We start from the raw sequence: 25,887 nt of genomic DNA, 5'->3' as shown, positions 1-25,887 counted from the left end.
ACACAAACGCAGTGCAGAAAATCGCTTTGCAAGGAGGGCAGGCAAAGTCTGACCTCCAGGGCCAGCGGTCTCCAGGCAGCAAGGGGTTTCCTTTGTTTTCAGGCTTATTAGCACGCTGTGAATTGATTGCGGTTCTCTATATAACCCCAGCATCCTGCTTGTAGCCTCTCCTGCACAGTGGGTGGGGAGGTGAACTGCAGTTTTGCAGCAGAATCTTCCTTCTGCTATTTCCAAATGCTGCCCTCGGTTCCTGCTGTCAAGGACCATGCTGCACGACGTCCTCCCCACACCACTGAGCTGCTGGGAGGGGTGGAGAGAAAAGCAGACATCCTAGACTGAAAATCCCAGCTTTAGTTTTAGTTTTTAGTGCAAATATTCTCAGTGTTACTGTCACTCAGGCTGGATCAGCTTTGGCAGCTGATTTGATTGCTGAAGTTTACACTCATCATCCAGGTGCTTTCTTTCACTCTGGTGGAGAGAAATAAGCAGCTCAAAGGACTCAAATCCATTCAGGTGTGGCTCAAACTGGAGATTACCTGCTCTCTGGAGCTATTCACTGCCCAGTGTTTAACTATAAAAGGTGTGCAAGCTGAAGTTTTGTTGGGATGCCTGATGCCACACAGCTGAAGTTAGATGGAATGACCCTCAGCCCTCATGCACTAAATATGCTAACAGCAATGATCAGCAGGGGTTATGCTTTAGCAACAACCACAGCTTAGAGTTCTCTTTTTCCTTAGATTTCTCCAAGGAGCTGCCCGAGAGCCTTGGAAGAGATCAGGATCCTCAAACAATGGGGTTAGGTAAGGCATCTTTCCTTATGAAACCAGGCTAAAAATACAGTTTTGGAATAAAAATCCCTTTCATCTATTGTAAAGAGATTCTTCAGCTGACTGATGTTACTGTGGGAAAATCACATTTATACAAATCCCTGCTGTTGGAATAACTCAGATAACCCCCATATAAATGATTTGTTCTCCATCATCTTTTGTATTTTCTTGGTGATACCAAAAATGCCAGATACAGATTAAAGAGTAGCTACTACCATCCATGCATAATTTACAACAATGCTTTACTTCTGTTACCTCAACCACAGTTGTTCTGTTTTCTCTTTCTTCAAATGGTTGCTCAAATTTTTAATTAAGAAAAAAAAAAAAAATGCACCTTTGAACACTTGTTTGTCTCCTCCCCAAACTGTTGTAGGTTTTTTCTCAACATTTCTGGGGTGTCTCTGGTTAAACCATCCCCACCTCCTGCAGCCTTCCCCAAGCGAGCGCAGTGAATCAGCATTCCTGAGTGCACAAAAACCGTAACCAAATGGGATTAATGGCAAAAGAAAACAAAGAAAACAGCAACTTCAGCGGTGCCAAAGCTGCCAGGGAAAACAGGAGCTGTGAGTTCTGCAAGGGTTGGTTGAGTGTCTGAGATCTAAATGCCGGGGTGTTACTTCTTGTTTGGTGCTCTGCTTGTGAGCTCTTTTCAAACACTTCCAGTTTGGGAGAAACCTGTCTTAAAGCAGTTCAGCCATGGGAGCTGCACAGGTGGAACAGGTAAGTCTCCTTCAGGTGTTTTTGAAGCTTGTTGGTGTTTGGTTAAACAAAACAGTTCACCTTTGGGAGCCCTGAATGGATAGAAAATATCAGTTCCCATCTTGGGTGTGCTCAGGAAGAGCATTTGCAATGCCAAAGCGCAGCTCTGCAGCCACCACGGCGCTGCCTGCTAACCCAGCCTCCACCTGCAGGACTCCAGCATTGCCAAAGCTCCTTCAGAAATAACTTTTACTTTGGACGATGGCAAGGAATATTTATTTGGGTGGGAAAAAGTTAGCCCTGTGTTTTCCAAGGCTATGAATCCATATAGAAGAGGTAAAAGAGTAGAAGCCTCTCTGGCCTGGTGTGGCAAACTGGTGTCTGTGTGTGGCCGGGAGGCTCGTGGTGCTCAGTGATGCTGCTGGGCACCCCTCGGCCCCTGCTCTTCGCTGAAACCTTGTCAGATTATCAGCAAAGGAGCAATCCTGAGTACTTGAACACCGTGGCGCAGAGAACTGCTGCTTTCTTGCATCTTTGTCACTGAAATTTCGAGAAAGGAAAGGAGTTTGACCTGATTTGTGCCAGATTCCAGACGATTTCTGTTCTCTAATTATATCCCACAGCCCGTTGACCTCCCATGCAGTGCAGCAAGCTATGGTACGCAGCAAAGACGTTCCCGTGAAACATTAATGGGCTGCTTTCGTATTAACTCGCCGGAGCCAGGTTAGAAATGTCGCACCCACGGTTGTTGCCTTGACGGCAGCTCACACAGTAACCAGAGGCAGCTGTTTGTGCAAACACCGTAATGGATGCACACAGGTTTCCTGGAAATTATTTCTTTCTTTTCTGCAAGCAAGGAACTGGTTGCAGCACAGACTTGGTATCGCAGCCCCTCGCCATTTAGCACAAGACTTGTTTGCAGGGGCTGAGCTCTCCACCCACCTGGAAACACGGGCTCGGTCCTTTCGGGAGGCTTAGGAAAGTCTCGGAGCAATGTAGGTGTTCCCCTGGGATTTCAGTTCAACTTGGAAAATGACCCCAGGGAGCCTTTGCAGCACGTTTCGAGGAGGTTCCAGTTTCAAGGGTTTGCCAGCCCAGCTCTCCTCAGGCACCAGCTGCCTGTGGTGCTGGAGCTTGGTGCCGGTGAGGACACCTGGATACAGTGACTGACTTTAACTATTTGACATCTCCAAATGTGCAAAACCATGGGGGGTTTCTTGCTGGCCACTTCCTCTGGAAATCCAGCCCAGCGTATTCAGTTGATAAACTACAAATAATTTTTATTAATGGCATTACTGTTCTGCGGAAGGTCGCATTGTGTCTTTGTAGGAGGATAATTTGCCATACCTCATTTCAGATTTTAGAAACGCACGCCCAGCCTCCAGCTGAACCCAGCAGGGTGGCCAGGGATGACGGCGGGGCCGAGGCTGCCCGCAGGTCATGGTACCTGCCCGGGGGGCTCTGCGCAGGAGCAGAGATTCCTCGCCCCTGTTTTTCACCCCTGTTGTTACAGACTGGGGCGGGATTTTTTCCGTTTCACCACTCACCCTGTCCTGTCTTTACATGGCTGAAAGAAGCCAGCCCCGAGTTAGTGGCTGACCTAACTCCCCGGCAGTGCTGTGAGAGCTGGACCAAGCAAAGCAGCGAGCCGTGCAAATCATGTCACCTCTCGCAGCAAACGAGTTGGTTCCTGCTGGCCAAGCTTTTAAAGAATTGAACTTTACCTGCCTAGCTCCTTTCTAAAGCCCGTTTGGCTTTGCTGGTGGGGGAAAAGGGTCTGAACTTGCCAAGCTACTGACCCACCTCGCCTCTTTCTGAAAAGGAACCCAAATGGACGAAGGTCAGCGTAGATACATGCTGTGCCAGAGGGGGTGAGCCCTCAGCTCCAAGCAAGCAGGGTTTGGGTCCCTCTGCTCTGAAAACCTCCCTGGTTTGCTGCTTGATGAAATGAGTTTTTAAGAGTGCGTGTGCATTGATGTGGTTCAGTGCCTCTGTCACTTCGGTCCCCTGCTCAGTTTGAAAAGCTGCTCATGAAGAGAGATCGTGGCAGGGTGGTGGTGGGGAGCGAGGACATTCAGCCCCCAGAAGGGCTCTGCACCGTGCTTTGACCCCTAAGAGCAGAGCAAAACCTGAGCTGACCCTGGGCGCTGTGTGACAGCAGTCAGATTGCCACGGCACTTTGAAGGAGCTCTTTTCTACCTGGTGTAATTGCAAACAACCTGAATATCTGCTTTCCTGCTTTGCTTTTTGGTTTTGCCTTTTTTTTTTTTTTTCTTTTCTTTTTCCCTGAGAGCTCTCAGAGGAGCCAGCTGTGGGACTCCCCAGGTCCCTGCTCACTTCTGCACCACCAAGTGGCGCGTCCGTCCAAAACACAAATATTTACTCAGGCAGGCTCTGGTTTATCTGCACAGACTCCTTGCTCTGCCCATGGCCTGGTGTTAGTGGGACTGCAAGCAGATTTGGGGGGTCTCTGCTGAGCAACACTATCCATAGCCCACCCCTTCTGTCCTTCCTCCCCCTGCTGCAGCATCTCTGTCTGCTGGGCACAAGCCAGCGAGCCCCTTGCCTGTGAGGAAGATGAGCGTATGCACACACCATGAAGTAATTTATCACACGTGGTGGGTTTGCTTTTGTGTGAATTTGTGGAGCCAGACATGGCTTTGTGTTCAGGAACAAGCAACGCACCGGCATTTGGTATTTGTGCATGCTGTGGGAGTAGGATTTTGTATGGACATCGCCCGTGCAAACAAGACAGAGAATTCTCCCCTCAGCATCTCTCTCTTAGGGTAATGTTTCTTCTCCTTCCACTGCCAGTGAGCTTTCTGCTTTAATGCACACTCTGCTCTGAGCTGGGTGACTAAATCCCAGCTCGTGATTTATTCGCTGCTGTTTAACCCCTTGTGCTTCTGAATCCTTGCAGTGCTAGGCTATGTTATCTGCAACAAGACCAGAACTGGGCCTCTTGATTTTAGGAACGTGATCATAATGCCTTCACCTGGGGCAAATGCTCACATTGCTGCTCCCTGAGCTGCTTCTGAAAACATTTTGATAGCCCAGGATGGGTTCAGGCCTAGAGGCCCCAGCCGGGCCCTGGGTACCGTGCCTGGCTGCAGCAGCAAATGTGACAGAAAGGGGAGCAAAAGCAAACAATACTGCAAGATAAGGAGGCCTTTGGCATCGTCCCCATGCCCTGGGCTAGAGAAAGGTCGGAGCAGCCCCCAGGCTGCAGCTGGAAAACGCTGGTGGGTCTGTGCCTGAGGGACTGACACGAAGGGGCTCAAAAGTTAACGCAGGCCAGGAGAGGAAGACCTGCCTTCCTGTGGCTGCCTTCTTCGGGCATTTCAGACACAAACACAGGGGGAGGGAGGGCTGTTGGATGTGTCTGAAACCCACTGGGTGCTTTTTGTGTCTGGGGCATGGATTTAAGGCAGCTTCTTGTACCAGAACAGCCCCTCTCCTCCTCTGCCAGCCGGCTGCAGGCACGGTGAGCCCTGCTCCCTGCCCTCTGGGACCAGAGGCTGCTTTTCCCCTGGGTCCAGAGGTTGCTTTTCCTCTGGCAGCTGTGTTGGTGACTCAATAACCCCAGCTGCATAAAGATTTTGAGGGAAACCAAGAGCCAATTAAATATAGCCCTTGTCACAGCTGTAAATTAGATACTATGTGAATTGTCACATGAAATGAAACCCGTGTTTTGTCTGGTCTGTTTTACCATGGCATTTCAATAAATTAATGCCTTTTTTCTGAATTGAAAATGCTGAGGTGGCCCGTTACCTGATTAAAGAACATGTTGGACTTCAATGCACGGCATGGTGCTAACTGAATAATCAAGGCAAGCAGGGAACTTTCAAATCCTCAAGCAACAAAATTCAATTAGGTGGAAGAAATTCAATTATGCTTTAAAGGAAAGCTGGCTATGAGCTTGCAGGGTATGGCAGGAAAATGTAGGCAAAAAAAATTTGTGGAAAGGAGCAATTATTTTATCAATAGGACTTGCAAAGCAAAATTTGGTCATCAGTGCCAAGTGGAAGCCCAAGTAGCTGAGCATTTAAGATGATGATACATGGACCAGGATGGATTTCAGCAGGATGTAAAACATGAGAGCCTCAAGCAGGGTTAAGTAAGTTTGGTTAATTCCCATGCAGTGATCAACTGAGGTTTCAGTCCAGTAAATTCATAATATTTGGTCCTGGATAATGGACATTGTAACAAGGAAATAGAACTTCAGCAGCAAGTATATCCCAATCCCAATCCCAATCCCAATCCCAATGCCAATTCATTAAGATAAAGTTTTAAAAATTGAATTGGTTTTGAGTTTAAAGATGCCAGCTCCTCCTTCCCCAGCATCTCTGCACAGTGTAACTTCAGTCAAAAAAAAAGCACAGGGAAAAGTCAAACACTTTGCAAAAGGACACGGACATTTGAATTTAATAAATTATAAAATTAAAGATTCTAATTTGTATATACATTTTTAATATACAAGAAATGGCTATTTATTGCAATTGCTGTTAAGGCATATGTAAGTGAATGGAAGTTGCATATAGATATTCAGATGAACATAGCTAATACTGTGCATTGTAGGTGAGTAAATAAGACATTAAATGCATTACGTACTAAAATAAAACATAAAACCCTTTGAGTACTGGTAAAGCACCATTTATAAAATTCTCAAAATATCTGAAAGCATTCTATGGAGATGTTGTGAGGTTCTAAATACTGAATGGATATATGAATATAAAAAGTGATGCATTCATAATAGATTACAGAAATCTTTAAGGCATGTTGGTGGAAAAATGGCAGTCAATTGGAACCAAAGGAACATGAATTGGTTTGAGATCTTTTTTTTCTTTTCTTTTTTTTTTTTTTTTGGTGAGGGGCTGACACTTGTGTTTTACGCTTAGACAAACAGAAAAAAATAAGAGAGCTGTGTATTTGTAAGGTTAGATGAACAGACATCACAAAACGCATTGCTTAATGGGAGTACATTTGTTTTAGCTCTCAGAGATCTGAGACAGCCTCTGCAGGAACATAAACCAGCTTACTTCTAAATCTGCTCTCTTTAGTTTCTGGGGATTACGTTAAATTAAATTACTATTCTGCTCATTATGTCTCAAAATGCGGTACTTGGGCAACAGCAAAACGGTTAAAGGAGACATGCGCTGATGATGCTCTTGCCCAATTACAGCCCTGTCAAAAAAAGGATACAGCTGTCAAAGTTCAACCAATAAATGACCAAAATTCCCACCAGGTAACAAGGAACAAGCATCTGCTCACCCAACCTATTGCCCTGTGCTGCTTTTTCTTTATGGACAGAGCTCTGCTCTCTGTTTTCCAGTACAAGTGTGATGTATGTTCTTAGGAAACCACCATCAAAGGCACTTGCTGAAAACACATCTTCTGAGATATGCAGGTGAGCTTGAAAAGAAGGCACCTTTCCAGGTATGGAGACTTTTTTTCCTCATACAGCTAGACTGTAAAGAGAAGGCAGCTGGTGCCTCTGCTCTAGAAGGAGATGGGCCAGTCTGTGTCTGGGCAATCTAGACCGAAACTGCTCCTTCAAATGTCATTTCAGTGTTCCCCAAAAAGCAGCAAGAAAAATATTCAGTAGAATTAAAAATAGGAAGAAATAAATCAAACTAAACCCCTAAAAAGGTGAGACTGAAGAAGGAGCAAGCCCGTCCCAAATGCAGATCTCACCAAGCATTGCATCAGGTCCCTAACGAGCACCAGATGGAGCGTAGCACCACACTAGATCCAAAATGCAGCAGAAGTTTCCACCTTATCTGGAAAAATGCTTTTGGTCTGTTTGATTGAGAACTGACTCACTCTGGAGAAAAAGCAAAGCAGTCAAGTTCCTGAACTTTGAACCAGCTTTGCAAGTCCAGCCAGGGTGTCTGTGCCGCACGAGAACAAATCCCTGAGCATCAGCCCTCGCGTGGTGGTGCTGATCTTGCCCAGCCCTGCTCACAGGGGGACACAGCTGGAAATGCTCAGCACAGAACCGCTGAATCCCTTTTGAAGGTTGGGTCACTGCACCGGAACGGGCCTTTGCTCATGCTGTGTGCAGAAAGGTCACTTGAAGCCACACCAAAAACAAAATCCTGCCCCACTTGCTATTGGGATGCAACTTAAAAGCTTTTTGGAGAGAAGAGGCATTTGTGAGATGGCGTGTGAGCTGTGGGCACCTCCTCACGTGGTATTTCTTCACATTGCCTGGCTGACTAAGCCTGTCCCTGATGCTAAGGAAGACCAGAAGCCATTAGATGTGTTACCTCAGGCTTCTGCAGGCCAGAGATATGGGTCTCCACGAAGGCCCAGAGAGTAAAACAGGAACCAACCAGGGAGCAAACTTCTACCTCACCACCTGCATAACTCCAAGCCCCAGCCCCTCTCTGTCCTTGGGTTTGGCAGGGCTTTTTCCTAAGTTTATCATATGCTTGGAAATACTTCTAGGCTATGACAAAGCTTGGCTTTTTTTTGGTGTTGTTCTTATTGTTCACAGATCTAAAAACAGGATAACAACTCAAAGGGGAAGAGATGAGTTCTACACTGACCACGTCTGTGTAAACGAAGTATGAAAAGCAAGAACTGCTCACTATGACTACGGGCTGTGAGCCCAACTACAGCCTGCTCCTCCTGTGGCACAGCCGCTGGAACGATGTTGTTTTAGACACGTCTTCCTTGCTTATAAATAGCACGGTGGTTTTTTTTTCCCCTTCAGTGCACATTGTTACTACATTGCTGTTTTACACCGATGTGACCTGACCCTGTGCTGTTACAGAAACTTGCTCTCTCTGTCGGCAGCATCTTCCTGGGGGCCGCTGGAGCAGCTTGCGGCAGCACTGGCATGGAAACCAAGCCAGCTCGGAGAGGCCGGGGGCGGCTGCTCCCCCCTGCGGCTTGGCCGGCTGCTGCCATCACAGCTGCAGCCACGTCTGCTTGGCCCAGGAGATGTTTGCTGGTGCTCTGGGCTTTTATCCGTCCCGTTGTGCTTCCCGGCCTTCACTCCCATCCCTACGCCATCTGAGCGGCTCCCACTCACTCACCCGAACGTACCACCACAGTCCTCTCAAGAAGGGACTCTTGATGCCGTCACGCCAGCTGAAAACCTTCCTTCTCTGCCTCGGCTACTACCTCCGTCAGGCCCTTTTCTTAAACCAGACTCTTGTCCTTCAAACGCTTCTGGCGACAGTTCAGGCCATTTCAATGCTGCGAGGACTGCTTTTCCTGCAAGCTCTCGGCCCTTTCCAGCAGGAGCAGCTGCACGAGTTTTGTTGTTTTGTCACATTTTGAAGAGGAAATCAGGCATCCTGCTCAGCTGGGGTGCGCAGGGCAGGAGGGCTGCCCCGGCGGGGTCGCAGGAAGCCACGTGTGGTTTTCACCTTGCAGTATTTCTGAAGCTTTTTTGACAGCATCCAGGCCACGGGAGAGCTTACCCGTTGCTGGAAATTTGGCACATGCCCAATGTCCGTGTGACTGTGTACAGGCTTCTAGCTGGCTCTGCTTCAAACTCCAAACAGCTCCAGCTAATGCGATAGCCGGGGGATGAGATCTTCCTCTCGGACTGGAAAATCTGAAGCAGACCTACTGAGTGGTAACAGGAGGATTTCAGGGAAGTCCTGGGCTCTGCAGAAAGCTGACCAGCAAAGAGGAAAGAAATGAAAGAGTACAAGCCAGGAGACAGGAGAAAAACAGCTCAGATGCCACCTGCAGAAGGAAGGCAACCAGAGCATGCTGCCAGCCTGTGCCACGCTCCTGGGAGAGTTTCCAGGGCTTGGCGGGGAGAAGGGACAATTTCCTCACCTACGTCCAGAGTCCCTGTACAAGCACAGCCCTGCTAAACCCACACCTCAACCGGCAGCAGCTTTTCTACTGCTCTCCACAGGCTCTGGATAAAGCCTTTAGTGCCTGATTTACTCACTTGCCATTTTGTTGGGATGGCAGAAATAATTCTGACATTGGGTGCTGCAGGCTGGGTCTTACTGACCTCCCCATTGCCCAAGGCCTCAAGCACAGAACAATCCCCAAACCAAACAGCTGATCTGAATTTGTCTTCTGATCTCCAACCAGGAATTTGAAATGACCGATGAAAACCATGATGACCCTGAGGGGAAAGGAAGTACTCAAAGGGTTGTCAGGTTACACATTTCTAGCAGACCTGGTACCGTGTGTGTGGAGGGGTGTACGTGTTGCTGTAGGGGCACAGGGAACAGTTGTTCACTTCTGTGCCAATAAAGCTGTCCTATGGAAAGGAAGAAAATTATGATTTCCTCCAAAATAACCTTGTCCTATGGGAGAAAAAAAAAAAAGTTTTCCTAACAAAGCACCAAAGAAAAGGCAACAAGAATCCAGTCATCTTTAACTTAACCAGCATGTGGGTAGAAAAAAATATCAGACCACAAAAAAAAGCACCAACCAAGGAAGATCACTGAGGCTGTTGCGTTACATGAATGGATACTTGTAAACAGAAAGACTAGGCTGTCGTCAGTCCAAGTTGGCCGGACCTACCCTAATGCTAAATGTCTTGCACATGTTCGAACGTTTGGGAGAATCCTTTAAAATTGCTTATGGAAATATGTAAACTACTGGTTGTCAGTTTTTAATTTACACATAAATATACGGCTACAGAATTTTCTATATATTTTCTTACGCAGTCCCGGTTAAGAAAGCTACGTGAGCACATGCCTGGCTGTAGCCACGGGAGCAGCTCACCTAAAGGCAGCTAACCTGGGGCTGGCACGTCCTCAGGTACCTTCCTGAACCGGGGGCTGAGTTAGTGCCTGGCTTTATGCAATGCACAGAAGCATCACAGGACTGCTGACCACCTGCTTGTCGGTATTAATGGGATCTTTAGTGTCTTGGGACAATTTTCCTCCATCATAAGTGTTAACTTCCATTGCTATTCCCAAGCAGTTTTACATGGGCTTAGTAGACTTAAACGAGCCCATAAACAAAAAAAAAAAACAACTGCTAACCTGGCTTACATCTTAAGGTTTGTTTGGATTCAGTGAAACGCTGTAATGATATTGCACTAATACTCTGCTGTACCCTGAAAACCTAGCTGTCAAAGTGTTCAGATTAGCACTTACAAAACAATCTGTCGTTTCCATGTATAGTAGGCTTTAGAATTTGGCATCTCTGCCATAGCACCACTTTGACTTTTCCCCATTTGTAGTCTCTACGACATGGGCAATCCTATGATGTTGGTAACATCTCTATAAGAGAAAAATGCTGTTTGTGCCATATTTCCATTTTAGTTTGTCTTTCTAAGAGTCTCTTTTTTCCTTTTCTCAGCGATCAGCTCCTGGATTCTTTGATTCCTTGTCCTTTCATAAGGTATCCTCCTCCGTGTAATGATGTTGTGCTGTGACACTTCGTTGTCCAGCCCATCGATTTTATAGGGAACGTCCACCGCATTAATTTCTGGGTGCTCCTCGGTTGCATTGGAAGGAGGCACGTGTGGTTTAGAAACACGAGGAGGGCTGGTGGCAGGCTGTGTGGTGGAAACTCCCGTGAGAGGGCTGAGGGTTGTCAGGAACTCCTCCTCAATGACATTATTCTTATTTATGTTAGATTTGGTTGCATTGCCTTCCTCGGTTAGGTTGTTGTACATATTACAGGACTTGCAACAGAGCTTATTGTAACCGGGAATTGAACAGTACCGAGAGAGAACTTCCATGCGACAAAACATTGACTTGTCTCCTTGACAATGATCTTCTGAAAGAGAAAAAGGGAACAGATAAATAAAGAGCATCTTCACGTTAATCAGAAAAAGAAACACAGCTGAGGCTTTGGCAGTGGGCTGAGGATTTGCTATTTTAACGTGGGATGGGAAACTGGCAACTGAACCTTCTAGCAGCAGAAGCAGACTAAAGGCTAAAGCTAAAACTTGACTCGCTTGTAGGAAAGCAAAACCTGATCTAAACTCTGTGGACTGGCCCCATCCATGCTGACTGACCCGAACACTAAGTTTTGGCTTTGCATTCTGCAAGTGCTACCCTGGAGACTGTCAACAAGGTTTTTATTAAGAATTTTTTATTTTTATTTTTTTCCTTTGCACCGTGTAATGTTTTTATGCAATCTAGCAGTGACTAACCAAAGTCAGGGGGAATTCATGTCTATCTCAACTGCTTTGAGAAAGTTAAGTCCTATTTCTATGTGAACCACGTAACTCTCAGAATTAATACATTTCCCACTGGAGCAATTTTTCTTCCAGGTAGCCCGGTTCTGAAAGAGGCAGCATTGCCTGAGCATGTCCCTTGCTTGAAAAAGAAGTGGCGCATTTAGCATAAGGCTTTTCTCCTCCTCCTCGAACAGCGCTGGTATTTTTAGGCCAACAACCTCCAGTGAGATGGAGCCAAGCCAGTCCATTAATGACTGAGAGACTCATAAAAAAAAGTCATTTTTTGTTTCCCTGAGTAAAAAATAAAAAATAAACATACAAAAGGGAAAGAATGACAACGTATGGGTTCTGAGCTGTCAACACCTGATATGTCAACGCGCATTACATTACAGGTATCATGCCAGATCCTGATCTTGCTGAACCGTAGGTGGCGTGATGTAGGCTAGGGTGCTGAAGTGGAACAGATCACACCATTGGATTGTCTAAGAGGCACTGACTGAATTCTACTCAGAGCTGACTCAAGCCCATGTGATTTCTGCTCAGAGGATGTGAAGACTGTCTGAACTGGTGGTGGATGGATGGCAAAGGCTTAGCGGGCTCCTTTGAGAGAAGCTCCCTGTCCTCCGTCCCACAGACAAGCCCCATGCCTCCTGTGTCTCAAGGGTGAAGTGATGGAGCCAGGAAGTACCGGGAGCTGCAGGGAAGTAAAATTCCCAACATGCAGCCCAGGCTGGAAGCAAGAGGAATCAGAGGGCTTGCAGGAGAGGAGAGTGCCAAGGAGAAAGGCAGACGGACCAACACTTGGCAAAATCGGTAACAAAATATTTTCTCTGTGACCACAGTGCTGAGGCAGATGAAATCACTTCTGCCTCTCTCCTTACTCTTCCTACATCTCCACCTACTCTTACAGTAAAAGATGAGTAACTCCAATTACCCGCCTGTACTCAGAGCACATGTGATCACACAGCGCGTTCCTGGAGCTCGCTTTTTGCCATCCTGCTAGGAATACTGACTTACCCTGTCAGCAACCTTACAGCAAAGTAGAAAACCAGAGCAGATTCAGAGATACCAAGTGAGCTCAGAAAGTGTAGGTGTCGTCTCTTCACTCATCCTCAGTTAACAAAATAGGGCATTACAGGTGTTTAATTGGCAAACATATCAGTCTAAAATAAACTAAGAATTATTGCTGCTGCCTTAAAATTCTACCAATGACTGACAAAGGTGAAACACCTTTCTTGCGTAGTATTTATGCCCTAATTGTTGCATTTGTTGCAGAAAAACAAAGTTCTTATTATTGTTTTCAAATGCATCAATTCATTTTCACAGTTTTCAAATGCTAAACTGAGGCTGCTGGAAAAGGAAAACAACTCCTTCCTTAGGAACCTAAGAATAGTATTTTGGTTTTGGACATGTTTTCAGACCAGCCTTTAAGAACTGGAACTGTTAGTATCCGCAGGCGTAATGCTATACAAAGGACTGCATGTGCCTATACAGCTTTACATATTTTTTACATACCATGTAGAATCCCTTTTGAACATTTTGCCTTGTGTTGCATCACTTTAATGCAAGCTTCTCTAAATGGCTTGCAAAATAAAAGTCAACAAGCGTAACACTTAAATGTAGCTTCAACAAGGCAGATCTGTTCCTGGCTTTGCTAGAATCACTAAAAACACCTTTAGAAAAATGCCTTTTTTCTGTCAAAGTCTGTAATGTCATCTTAAAAATGCATGAAAATAAATCTGCATGAAATAATACGCTTAATGACATCTGATAAGTTATGTAAATAAACTTTGTATCTTGTGAATGTCAGAATGAAAATTTAATCTTGTATCCAAACCAAAATATCCAGATTTGCTGAACTTTTATTTATTTTTACTTGCAGTATGCATGACAGACTGGAAGTATATCTTCAAAACATCAGTAAGAAAAAAATAAATCAGTTTCACAGTCACTTTGGTACACATTAGTCTCATAAAAAATATTGAAAAGCAAACTGAATTGGCACATCTTTAATATTATGTTAAATACATACAAAACACTAATAAAATATCCCTGATAAACCAAAGTGCATATAGACATAGTGCACAATGCCCAGATACCTTATTGCACCATTCTCTATAGCCACCCATCTCTTGAAACATCACTAAACATTGTCTATTTAAAGGTAACAGTCATGAATATATTTATACAGTTAAACATCAATTATTTTACATAACAGTATTCAGTGCCAGATACGTGTCTTTGCTTTTTCACCTTGTCATGTAGATTGTTAACATGTTTCAAGAAATTATCATATTAACAGCAAAATTTAAATATGTGATCACATGATAATGACAAGTTTGAAGTGCTACACTGTTGAAGATCCAAAGATTCAAAAATGCCACTTTTGTAAAGAACATGATCAATGCAATAAGGTAGTAATTTGCTCCAAGACTGCAGGTTTAAAACCGATACGTTTCTACTATTGTTACTGACTGTCACAAACGGTTTTATGAGTTGTGAATCCAAATCCTCAACACAAACACGTACGGTGAAGCAACAATGCCAGTTAGATTTCAGTAAGTCAGGTAACAACCCTGTCTTTATGAAGGTATGGATATGCACTGTGCAAATTAACCTCGGATTAAATTTACTGCCTTGTAATAGTTATCGTTCAAGTAAAAACACTCCATATGAAGATTAACTCAAGGTACCAGTGTACTGTTTATATTTAAAGCTGGATCTGGTAAATTAATGCCATTTACATTTCAACATTAAGGCATTTTTCTAAAATTCTTCTTCTAAGCAAAAAAAAGCAATAAAAATTGAGGTAATTCTGTAGTAGTTCACACTGTTATGTTTGCCAGTTGACACTTCTATAGAGCACACACACACACGCACACACACACACGCACAAACCATACCAGTCAAGTCAGACATGCACATGGTGAAAAAAGACCAAAGATGTAATGAGTATAAACAGCTCCTCGCCGAGCAGCTGGAGACATCGTAGTCAATGAAATGTCATATTGCCTCAACCAAGTAAACAGAACCACGACACAACCTTCAACATGGACCATGCCCGTTTTGCCTTTGTTTTTGTTTCTAAAGCGAAAGTAAACAAAACTGGCAAAAATTGTGTGATGGGAAAATGGATGCAGCTTTTCACAAGGAAAAATATTTCGAACCACCAACAGGAGTTTGGCGAGAGCAGACAGTGTCATAGCAGCACTTCGGGTACCGACAGAAACTGAGCGTCTGGTGTCAGTGAGCCCTCCCACAGGCCACAAACACAAATGGTAGGGTCAGGAATAAAAAATGAGCAGCAAGGGTGAATAAAGCAACAGCACCACAAAGGAAAATGGAATGGATAAGTTCCTTCATTCAATAGCCTACCCTGTCAGAAAACTGAAACTAGAGTTATGAGATTTAGGGTCTTCAGATAAAGGAGAACTTTAGCACTACAAGGTGTCATTATTGTGATGTGATCACATTCACAATAAGTTCTCAGTTTTGCTATCAAACTGAACATCATGAACCAGTAAGAGCCTTTTTTCACCATCACCAAGCAACAAGCAAACTGATCCCAGCTTCCCTTCAGAGGACTGCAACATACTGTGGAGATCCAACTTCACACATCCAACACTTCAAGACCTCCACCACCAGTGCTACACAAGCTCCAGAGAAGAAAGACACCGAGCACCAAGTGCCTGGTGTGAAAAAAAGATTCAGCCCAAGATTTAAACTTGGCAAAGTCAAGGGAATTTTCCGCATAGAGAGAAGAAAAGAGCAAAAGGCAAAGTCCACATTCGATGTGGCATGCATTTAAGGGCAAAGGCAGAGTTATAAATGGGTCTTTTACTTGAAGATATTTTCTGGATGGGATAGTCTGGATCAGGTCTCGACAGCCATTGTATCATGTAGGTTTTCTTGGAAGGATCGGAAACATTTCCTTGAATGGAGGAAAAAGAAAGATCAATATTAGCATTAAGTTGTTTGCCTGTCAGAAGTGCATCCAAATAAATGCAGTCAACTTTATTTATTTTCAGTGAGTAATATATGCTAGAAAAGTCAAACACTTACTTGGACACGGAGGTAGTCTGCAAATCCTTACAGTCTCTGGTTTGGCTTCTTTGCAAAGGCCGATAGCATTGTCCCTGGTCCGGCACAGGACGGGGCGATCCTGTGTGCCATTTCCACAGCTGACAGAACACTGAAAGGATATGCACCAGTTAGACTCTGAGTCACCCTTTGAAAACAATAGGTTAGAAATTATTTTTTAAATTTTAAACCAGTGCACTTGCTTTGAGCTGACATGGTACAGTATTTGAACCAGAGCAGTACCTTCAGTAGCTAAACAAGAGGCGGTGCCACTGCTTTTTGGGGCATACAAGTATAGAAACAACTGCAAATGTGAAGCATCTATTCATAATGTGCGCCAGGGATAGCATTCCTTGTGACACCTATTAAACCTAGGGAGGACAAAAATTGCAAAAATGGCATGGTTCCAAAATGAAATGTTGTATCTACATATAGAGCCATATTTTTAGAACAATTTAATGGGGAAATACTGAGATGAAATGCAAAGATCCAATGTGTCAGAATTATAAGAATAATTTAATGTTATAATATTGTACTCACATTTCCTGCCATTAGATAACTGCAAAGGTTTGTGCATATGAATAAATGAAGCTTCTTATTACTCTACTAAACACTGCAGCAAGAAAGAGTCTGTGCACAGTGGTATTACTTTCCTTGCTTACACGAGGAGTGTGTCGAAGAGCCAGCAATGAAAAGCACAAAATGCCCAGCTCCTGACACTTGTTACAGGAATGACAGGATCCTGTTTTGCCCATAGTAGTGGCAAACAAAAAAAAGGTAGAGGAGACGTTACTCTGTGAATAGTTGTCCTGTGTTTCCTTAGGAAACTACATTAAAAAAACTCTGTCCTTTGGCTTATGGAAAGAACTTTACGAGACTGAGCAGTTAAATCTTCCGAAGGCCTTTTCATCAAAGATGCTTGCACCTTTTGAACTCCATGAACTTGGTGCCTAACTTTCTTAGCTGCCCTTAACCACAGTAACTGAAAACCTTGATGTCTTCGTTACTTGAAAGACAATAAAACAATGACAAAAGAATTAATTGTCCTTCTTGCAGCTAAGTCAACAGGTAAACAACTGTGAGCAGAATAAAGAACTGGCAGAAGTCAGCTTTCCCGACCCTGACATCATCTATGGCGAGAGGTGGCTTCACAGGGTCTGAATCATCCATCATCATGGCAGGATGGCTTCACTGGGCAGTTTACTGCCACCATCTCTCCATCCAACTCACCTTCCATCACATTAGTAACAGTGTAAGACCCTCTGTGTGGGTGTTAGTTTATCACCTTAAAAAGCACTGGAATAGAAAGCACAGAACAAACTCTCCATGATTTTCTCATAAGAAATCAGTTGCTTGAGGCCCCCAGAAAGAAACTGACCTGTGACCAGGACCCTATTCTCCACTGTGCTGGACAAAGCTCCCGGTTGCAAGGCCTCCTGCCTTCTGGACGATCATTGTTGCAGTACTTGGTGTGAACAGACCGATTTGTGTTGTCGTGCAGGGGCTGGATGCATCGGACAGATCGCACTTGGTATCCTGTTTTCCCACAACTTTTGCTGCAAGGCTCCCATTCTCCTGTAACCCATCTGCGTCAGTAAAGAGAAAGCAAGTTAAGTAAAATGCTCTGTCTCCTCAACTGGATGTATTGAAACTGTCTGGTGAAGTGTAACTCTTAATCAGGGGGTTAACAGGATGTTAGTACAGGTTTTGATATGGAAAAAGAAGACGATAAGCAAACCAATAAAGAGTTCTGGGGGGTGTTATTTGATCGTGTCCCTGAAAAATCACTAATAAGAACTAGATCTTCAGATTCACGTCTTTCAATTCGTCTCTCTGTTTTTTTTTCTCCTAAGTTGGAACACGCATGCATCCAAAGATTACTTTCCACACTGGTAGGACAATACCATGTGGTTCTGAGCTGTCCTGTTAGCAGATCTGACCACTGTAATTAAAATTGATTTACCATTTTTTTATACTGCAGTCAAAGCTGTTTACCATAAAACTGTATTAGATCCATTTACTAATTGAAATCCATCACCTTTATTGAATGTTAAGGCAGATTTAGCCATTAATAACCTTGAAAAAACTCTTATAAAATATAATTTGCCCTTTTTTTTTTAAATGCAAAGGAAGCCTAAATGGTCTCAGATCAAATATAAATGGCCTCCCTTACTAAGCTTGAAAATACACTAATTCCACTGGTTTGAACTACAAGGAATGTGTGTTGCTGAACACTTACATAACCCTTGACTTCCCATTATTCTTGCCTTTCTTTCAGTCATTCAAAATGCATTTTCCAAAACACAAATTTAATCATGTTTAATTCATAACAGAGAATGGAATTGCGTATTTTTGGAAAGGAAAAGTAAGGAAGCATTAAAAACAACCCAAGGAGCCAGTGCTTTGAATAGCCCCAATACAAAATTTCAGCTTTGAAGGACTAACATTTTGGTCCAGGGACTGAGTCACCATTTTGAAATATCATATTAACGCCAACACTAGATCCAACTTGACAAGAGCTCTTTTGCCTTAAGGGCACCTGGTCGAATATTTCTTCCACATTGATATTCTGTAGGTAAGGCTGGGTTTTGGGGGCATGACTATATATCGTACTCTAGCAATAACTCTTTATCGTTCTCCCTGTTCGTCTTTTTCTTGCATACAGGTTTATGCATTACTGTGAGGTGTTTTCCAGCTGTGACAGTCTGACATTGCCACTAGTATAATTATGTCAGATGGTCCCTGTAAGTACTTGTACAATCAAAGCTCTGCTGAAGTACCACGGTGCAGACAAAGCTTCTGCTCATTTATCTCTCAGATAAGCATTACTCTTGCTTTGCTTCATTTGTTTTGATTTTAAGCTGGCTCTTCCAAGACTGCATAGAAGTTATGGTCTGTAATTTTTAAAGTCAAAAGCAGCCAACCCCAGGGTGTTGCTGAGCTTCCAGGTCCTGGTGCATGTATGAGCTGTGCACCAGCCGTCCCCACAGCTGGGTTCCTAAAGGCCGTGAATCCCAACATCATAAATGTTTGGTCTAGGGGAAGGCAAAGCTTCATACAAAATCAGAAGGTCTGAGTTTAAAACGTGTAAATCAGTTTGGACACCGGAAAATGTCACATGTGGTTTGTAATGTAGCATAGATGAACACTTTACTAAAGAAACATCCAGAATATGAGCTGATTGTCCTAAAGTATTCATAAAATCCTGTTTTTAGAAATAGTTAAGAAATATCACAGGCACAAAGAAATGCATCAAGCTCCCAAGTTAAGCAAAAAGTACAGTGGTAATCATCCCACTTTCTCTTTGTAACCTATTGAAATTACACAAGCTGTGGAACTCAGAGCCATGAGTTCTAAGGTGATTTCTGAGTCAAAGTTGATATTTTTCCCATTAACCACGAAGAAGCAGCTATCAGTGTGGTTCTGGGTGTTGCAGAGCTTCATAAAATCTCTTATATAATAGCCTCTCCTATATATAAGTGCAAAATGCTCCAATGCTATTCTGTAAAAACAGGCAAGAGAAACATTCAGGAATCTAAGTTCAATTTAAGATCCTATTGAGACTTTGTGGTACCTGGGTCCAATTATATTTGTGTCTGAAAGAAGAATACAGTCCTTTCCAGAGAGTCTGAGATATGATCATTAGGTTGTTACTTCAGTTCCAATAAATAAATGTTAAATCCTGACCTGTGCTGAGTTTATGGGGCATAGTTTCTTGATTTTTCTTTTTCAAATCTCTTTTGAAAGGAAGTTAGGAAATATTGTGTGATATGTTCTACTTATTTGTTGTGCTCCCTGGAATCCAGACTGAGTCTCCAGAGGTAAAATCTGAAATCAACATACTCCTTCTTTGTTGCAGTAGCAATATAAAGAATAAAAAATAAAGAATAAGGATTATAAGGGCACTACATGTGGCAGGGTAACCTGCTGCCAGTCAAAAAAGCACCTGAAAAATGTAAATAAAAATATTCATAACAACTGACTATATACAGCAAAGATGAACATATACCAGGTGTACCATGCCACATGAGGACAGCCAGAGAAACCAAGCATGCCAGATATTTTTCCCTGTATTTACATGTCCAAAAATATGCTGTGAACTCTAGGAAGATTTGGGTTTGAGCGCATGTATGACATTGGTTTTCTTATGTAGCACTCAGTAAATTTGTTCTTACATGATTATCTCACACTGTGTAAAATCAACTAGTATAAACTGAATTTATATCTGTTTTTTATTACCTCAAGATGGCCCAGACACAAATGTTTGGACTCAGACAGCATCGCTTTTCTAATCCAACTTATTTCAGAAGTCATAGGAGCCAGTAGTCCCAGGAATGGTATTTCTACAAGCAGAATACAGCATCACACCCTCACAGCCCTGCGTCTCTGTAATGATGTACAGATGTCCTTGAAGGCTCTTAAGTTCAAGCAGCCATGCATCATGTTGGAAAAGCAGCTATCAAGCTTAAACTGCCTTCTTCCAGCTGATAACAGCTAATTGGGTGTGATGCAATCACAGGTGCCACTGATCAGTGCTGGTTGGCTCCAAGAAATACTTACATGGGCTGGGAGCACTCCTGCAGATTGCACACCCTGCGAATGGGTTTCGGCTTCTGGATCAACTCGCAGTAACTCCGATGAACCATCTTGTGGTCTGTCTTCCTCCGGCAGCCATATTTTGTGAATTGGTAGCCTGAAGAAAGACACTCCTCTTAATTTCAGGACTAGCAGTTGTTACACGGGACTCAGGTTTCAAACAAAACTGCACACACACTGTCAGAGGCTGCAGTTTGAACTACAGGTGAACATGCTACAAAAGGAACTGTCATTTGCACTGAATAAACACTTGAATTCTTGTAGACCAAGCACCCAGACTTGTTCATCCCCTTTGCTGTTCACTACGGGCTATAATGCAAAAAACACCACCACCTAGTGTTTCAATCCTGCACAGCCACGCTGTGCGGCTAAAACCTGCCCGTCACTCTGGTGGACATGGATCAGGGCCTCCATCTGACTCCCAAAGGAGGAATCTTCACATCGCAACGTCCACATCACAGAGTCCAGGACCTATTGTAGGCCTGTCCCTGCTGCACCACGATGTTTGGCACCCTCGTGTCAAGAGACTCTCACCCAATCCTGCACACTTGTACAATTTTTCAGCTTAATAAGGTCAAGTTGGAAATGAGTCATCCCAGATCTGCCCCAAGAGCCTTTTTAGTCAGATTTTTAACACCATTTGTTATTTATTTATCTTTTTTTTTGTAACCTAAATGAATCCCTCCTATACCTCTGCTCTCACTAACATCTTGTAGCAATGAATTCCATACATGGTGTTCAGTTTTCTGCTTTGTTTTTTTTTGTTTTTACCTCCCCCACAAGGTCTTGAACATTGCGACCATTTCTTCAGAGCCCATTCATATGATACCGAGTCCTCTTCCAAAACATTATTGTTATCTACATTCAAAGAATCTTCATGGATCATGTACTTGTAAGTCAGAGATATCTTGGCACTACCGTGAGGAATCACCTAGTAAACAAAACAGATGTAGAGAAAAAAAAGATTTAAAGACTGGTATCAGAAGCTATGCGAGATGACATGAAATAGAAATCATCATGGTTCAGATACAAAAACATCCCCTGAGGGATTTAAACCTTTTAGCTGCACTCAACACATTTTTTTTTCCTGATGAAAAAGTATCTCTCTCCTTGTGACACAGAGTTTCTAAACTGCGTATTAAAGACTGTTGTTGATTTAGACTGATGTTTCTTGCCAGCATTGGACTGACTTCACAATACTAAATTTTTTCCATATCCCATCATAAAGGAAGGAAATGTTCTACTAAAATGATAATGGATAGTTCCACTAAAAGAAAAGGCAAATTCAAATACACCAATAACTGAAAGAGGTGGAGAAAATGCCTAAATTTCTGATAAAATACAACTACTCCTATGATAATCTTGGGAATTCTGTGAGGCTTGTTACTTTATCCTGTTAGAAGCATAAACTATTTAGAAAGAGTTTTTGCTATCACACTGCACCAAGACAAATGCAATAAAACATAACTCAATGTGAATACAGTGTAAAGTATTGGTCCTTTGAAAACATAACATTTATTCTTCCTTTGATGTTCAACTGGTGAAGACCAACACATTATAGCTGCTTTCAGAGGGATTCTGAATCTACTCCTACTTATTGTAGTCTATCATTTGCTATTTCGCAATGAAAAAAGAAGATAGTTACGAGGGTTTTGAAGTACAGAACTGGTAATGCTCTAGCAAACTGAGCCTGGAAGCCCAGGAATCCTGCATTGGACTTTGCATGATACATTTTCAAAACATGGACAGGAGGAGTCCTTAGACCTATCTGATATGAATCACTTTGATTTTTTTTTAAACTAATGATCACATAACAGATATGGTAAGTGGGCTGAAGAGTCTTTATTCAGTGACCATTTTCTCGGCTATTCTCAGGAAATAATCAAGAGGTTGCTCAACACGTAATCCTGGGTTATAACAATTCATGTACAGAGCAGTGAACTAGGAGAAAGGAATTGAAATACATCTTCTATTGTCTTACAATCGAAACAGATGTCTTCTTGTAACTCACAAGAGGAATCTAAAATATATTATAGCACATTATGACTCTGTAATCCTGACACTGTGTTCCATGGAAGATGGTTTTCATTTGACTTACCAGAATAACTATTCCATTACGCAGAGGCCCCATGGTCTGCACGGTTTCTCTATCATCGTCATTCCGATATTCCCACTCCACACCCATGTCAATAAATACTTTAGAGTCTGGCACGTAGTTGTCTTCACTTAGAATGAATCTTCCCGTTTCACGATTTTTAATTGCTAGAAACAACATAAGAAATGTGAATAGTAAAGGTTCGCTTCTCATCTCTGTTCTTGTCTGCTCGTGTCCCAGTGGAAGAAGCAGAAAAGGCCAGGCACAGCAGTGTGCAATTTCCTTCTGTTCCCTCACAGGTTTGGAAAGACTTTTTCAGGTGTTTCACTGAACTGCCAACGCTTTCCTGCTCAGCTCCAGAAACATCAATCGCTCTCTTTTTTTGGGTTTTTCATAGCCTGCCCTGCCAGAGAAATGAGGCCAGCACAACCGCAGTGTGTGCGCCTGTCTCTGTCTGCTCCCAGCTAATGACTTCTCAGCCCACTGGCTAAATCTGAGCTAATTTGACCACCACCTGGGGGTCCCGTGGCTCCTCAACTCCTTCACATCTTGTATTATTGCTCCATGAGAGAAAGGCTTGTGGGCTAACCCACAGCAGTCCCCGCTACAAGAGAGAGGGAGGCTGGAAATTATATTCCTTCTGCTCAGATACAGCCCTGCTAACAATACAGCCCAGATGAAGCTCCTGGTGCTCTGCAGGAGCGTGCTCTTACGCACAACGCGTGACTCCTTGATCAACTATAATGAGCGTTCCATCCTTCAACCGGAGAAACTTTGGCCACCTTTGTATCAGGACTCTCCCCATTAGAAGCAGCAGGGACTGTTTGTTATTTACTGCCAAGTTTTAACTCTCTTCTCTCTCCAGCAGCTAACTGAGCCCTCCCCGCCTCAGCACTGGCCAGCTCTTTGTTCCCCCATGCACCGCTTGCCCCACACTGACAGAAGAGCCTCGTCTGAACCTGTGAGTGATGGCTCCTGCTCCACGGGGCAGGATGGGAAGCATTTACTGGCAAGAAGTTTGACTGACTCATGATACAATTAGTAGGCCATTCACTGTGAATCTACTTCCAATTAATAACAGCCTAGCAGATACTGTGTCTCATCGATTACATGGCACTGCTAGGAGAGGATTTCAATTACTTCCTAAGCTGTGTGATTGATTGGGCAGCCTTGTGTCAATACTGCTAGCAGTGGGGCAGAATCCAAAATGCAGGGAATGCACCCACTGCTCTTGGGATGAAGCTGGGAAATGGCTGAGGAAGGGGCGCATGTTGTGAGAGACGTACATGAAGATAATGCACTGCAACCCATAAAGCAATTCAGCTCCTCTTCCAGCAGCTTTCACACATGCAGGGATGTTCTTGCTAGGACTCCAGAGAATACAGCACAGGGAAATCACATTGCCAAACAAGTTTCCTAATATAACATACTTGAAGGAGGTATGTGATGTGGGAGGATAATGGGTAAACAAATGCATAAACACATTGTGAGGCTCCAGAGACAAAAATAAACAGCAGAAAAAAATATTCTGACTGATTTTTTTCCTCCTTGTTACATACTTACCAAGATTATGACTAGTGGCGTCTGTTTCCTGTATAAGTAAATGTCTTGCACCAACAGGAATTTCAAACATCTTAATGTGACCTTTATTGCAATATTTAAAAAGATAGTAACTGGTTAGTATGCATCAAACAGGAAGAGCCTGTCTAAGGAATTCAAACAAACATTATTGTCTAATACCAGGGCATATTACAGAAGCTGAACCTCATCCAGCATCGTTCCCATCCCTATTTCTGTGCCAGGTGATGAAATGTAACAGGAACAAAGGGCTTTGGGTCAAAAGAAAAATGCCTTGTGTGTCATCAACAAACCAAATTTGCTTCAGAATAAAAAGTGCTTCGAGTGCCATACACATCCACAGAGAACATGGAAGCTCGTGCCTGACAGTGAGTGATGACAACATATTACTGCAGTGCTGCGTGACTCAAACCGAGCAGCCGAGTGACATCAGCAGCACAAATCAATCCACAGTTCGTCAACAAGGAACACTGAAGCCCTCCTTCTCTATGCATGTGCAGGCCCTGATATCAGCAGACTTAAATGATCACTGGAAAAAAGTCTCATTTTTTAATTCTAGGCATGTCTGAAAGTCCAGAGAGTTTACTGGAATTAGGGATGCTGCAAATTATTTGTGATTGCTCTGGTATTTTCCATGAGACTTTAAATACTAGAAGAGATCAAACAAAAATACCCTGAATTCCCTAAGACAAAACACTGAACGCACTGACCTTGTTTCTTTGGTACTCTTGAAAACGTTCCTTTCACCACTTTGCAGTGGGAATTATCTCCTCCACAAACACCACACTTATCTTCCTGCTTTGTGGAACCTATGACCCTGTCACACCCAACTTTCTGTGCACAAAAGAGAAAATCAGTCATTTTTACTTATCCAAGCTTCAGTTCAAATGAGCCTTTACTTCAGATACCAAAACCAAAACTTCTCCTTCAGCAAAGTACAAATTGTAGTATTTTCCTGGAAAATCAGCATCTAACTGGATTTTTAATATTTGTACTTCTAGTTCTGTCAATTAGGTAATGAGATTTTAATATTCTTCAAAGTAGTCTTCCTACCTAAGCAAAGCAGCGCTGCTAAGGAAAAGCTCTTAAACCTCAGCTTATCTTAAAGCAGATGCTTAAATTCCAGGGGAATCAAAGCAACTGTGAGAACCTCCACCAGTGATTTGCTGAGTCAGAGCCTCTAATTCTGTTGAAAGATGACCTGTGTCAGATCCCAATTTAGAGGAACTTGTATTGATTTTTTAAAAATAGCTTGATCAAGTACAGAGAGAATGCACATCAGTCGCATATTACCAGCGCTTTCCTTGAAAGCTGCTGCATGTTAGTATTTCATTGTACATTCCACCCCCACTAAACCTTAGCAGGAAAAGCTTTCGTTGAAAGCTAATTGTAATAGTTCATCTTAAAATACCACATTAAATAGTACTTGTGTAGGTAGGCGCTGTTGGAATTGAGTCACATGCAGTGTGATGGTAACTGTGAATATCACACATAATATTGTGACAATAATTCTAATGAAATCTCCTTATTGCCCAAAGTGTTATTATACCTACTTAAATACTCATTCTCGGAGAGAAACATTCAAGCTACCATTTAAATTGTTTTCACAATACTAAGCTCTGAAACAAGTAACCACAAGCTTACCAAGCAGTCTCCCCTCACACAGATGCTGTAAGCATCTTTGTAGGAGCAGCGAGTCCCATCATGTACCATCCTCTTCATATACACGACATCGCCCGTTTCCTTTGATTCACAGTACAAGTGGCACCTTTCCTTAGCTGGAAAACAGAATTGCACACGTTCAGCTACAACAGTTTATTTGCTGATTTTGTGAACATGACAGTGTTTTCATTACTCCGTCTTACTCCTTGCACACATCACAGGAAAATACA

At 43.1% G+C, this 25,887-nt stretch overlaps 1 protein-coding gene across 1 annotated transcript in view; it reads right to left on the bottom strand.

Moving 5' to 3' along the window:
* Positions 1 to 5,923: 5,923 nt before the first annotated feature.
* ADAMTS2 (ADAM metallopeptidase with thrombospondin type 1 motif 2) overlaps positions 5,924 to 25,887 on the bottom strand; it is a 177,223-nt gene continuing 157,259 nt past the window's right edge. The window contains exons 13-22 of the mRNA XM_032196684.1: positions 25,640 to 25,773; positions 24,706 to 24,829; positions 23,981 to 24,061; positions 22,421 to 22,584; positions 21,094 to 21,253; positions 20,287 to 20,419; positions 17,105 to 17,312; positions 15,709 to 15,838; positions 15,488 to 15,577; positions 5,924 to 11,240 (exon numbers count right to left, since the gene is read on the bottom strand). Of these exons, the coding sequence (XP_032052575.1) occupies positions 10,777 to 11,240; positions 15,488 to 15,577; positions 15,709 to 15,838; positions 17,105 to 17,312; positions 20,287 to 20,419; positions 21,094 to 21,253; positions 22,421 to 22,584; positions 23,981 to 24,061; positions 24,706 to 24,829; positions 25,640 to 25,773 (1,688 nt within the window). The 3' untranslated portion in view covers positions 5,924 to 10,776. The remainder of the gene's footprint in view (positions 11,241 to 15,487; positions 15,578 to 15,708; positions 15,839 to 17,104; positions 17,313 to 20,286; positions 20,420 to 21,093; positions 21,254 to 22,420; positions 22,585 to 23,980; positions 24,062 to 24,705; positions 24,830 to 25,639; positions 25,774 to 25,887) is intronic.

Source organism: Aythya fuligula, chromosome 14 (assembly GCF_009819795.1).
Source record: "Aythya fuligula isolate bAytFul2 chromosome 14, bAytFul2.pri, whole genome shotgun sequence".
Lineage (NCBI taxonomy): Eukaryota > Metazoa > Chordata > Aves > Anseriformes > Anatidae > Aythya > Aythya fuligula.
Note: the sequence above shows the minus strand (reverse complement) of the source record. Positions and strands in the feature narration are given on the sequence as shown.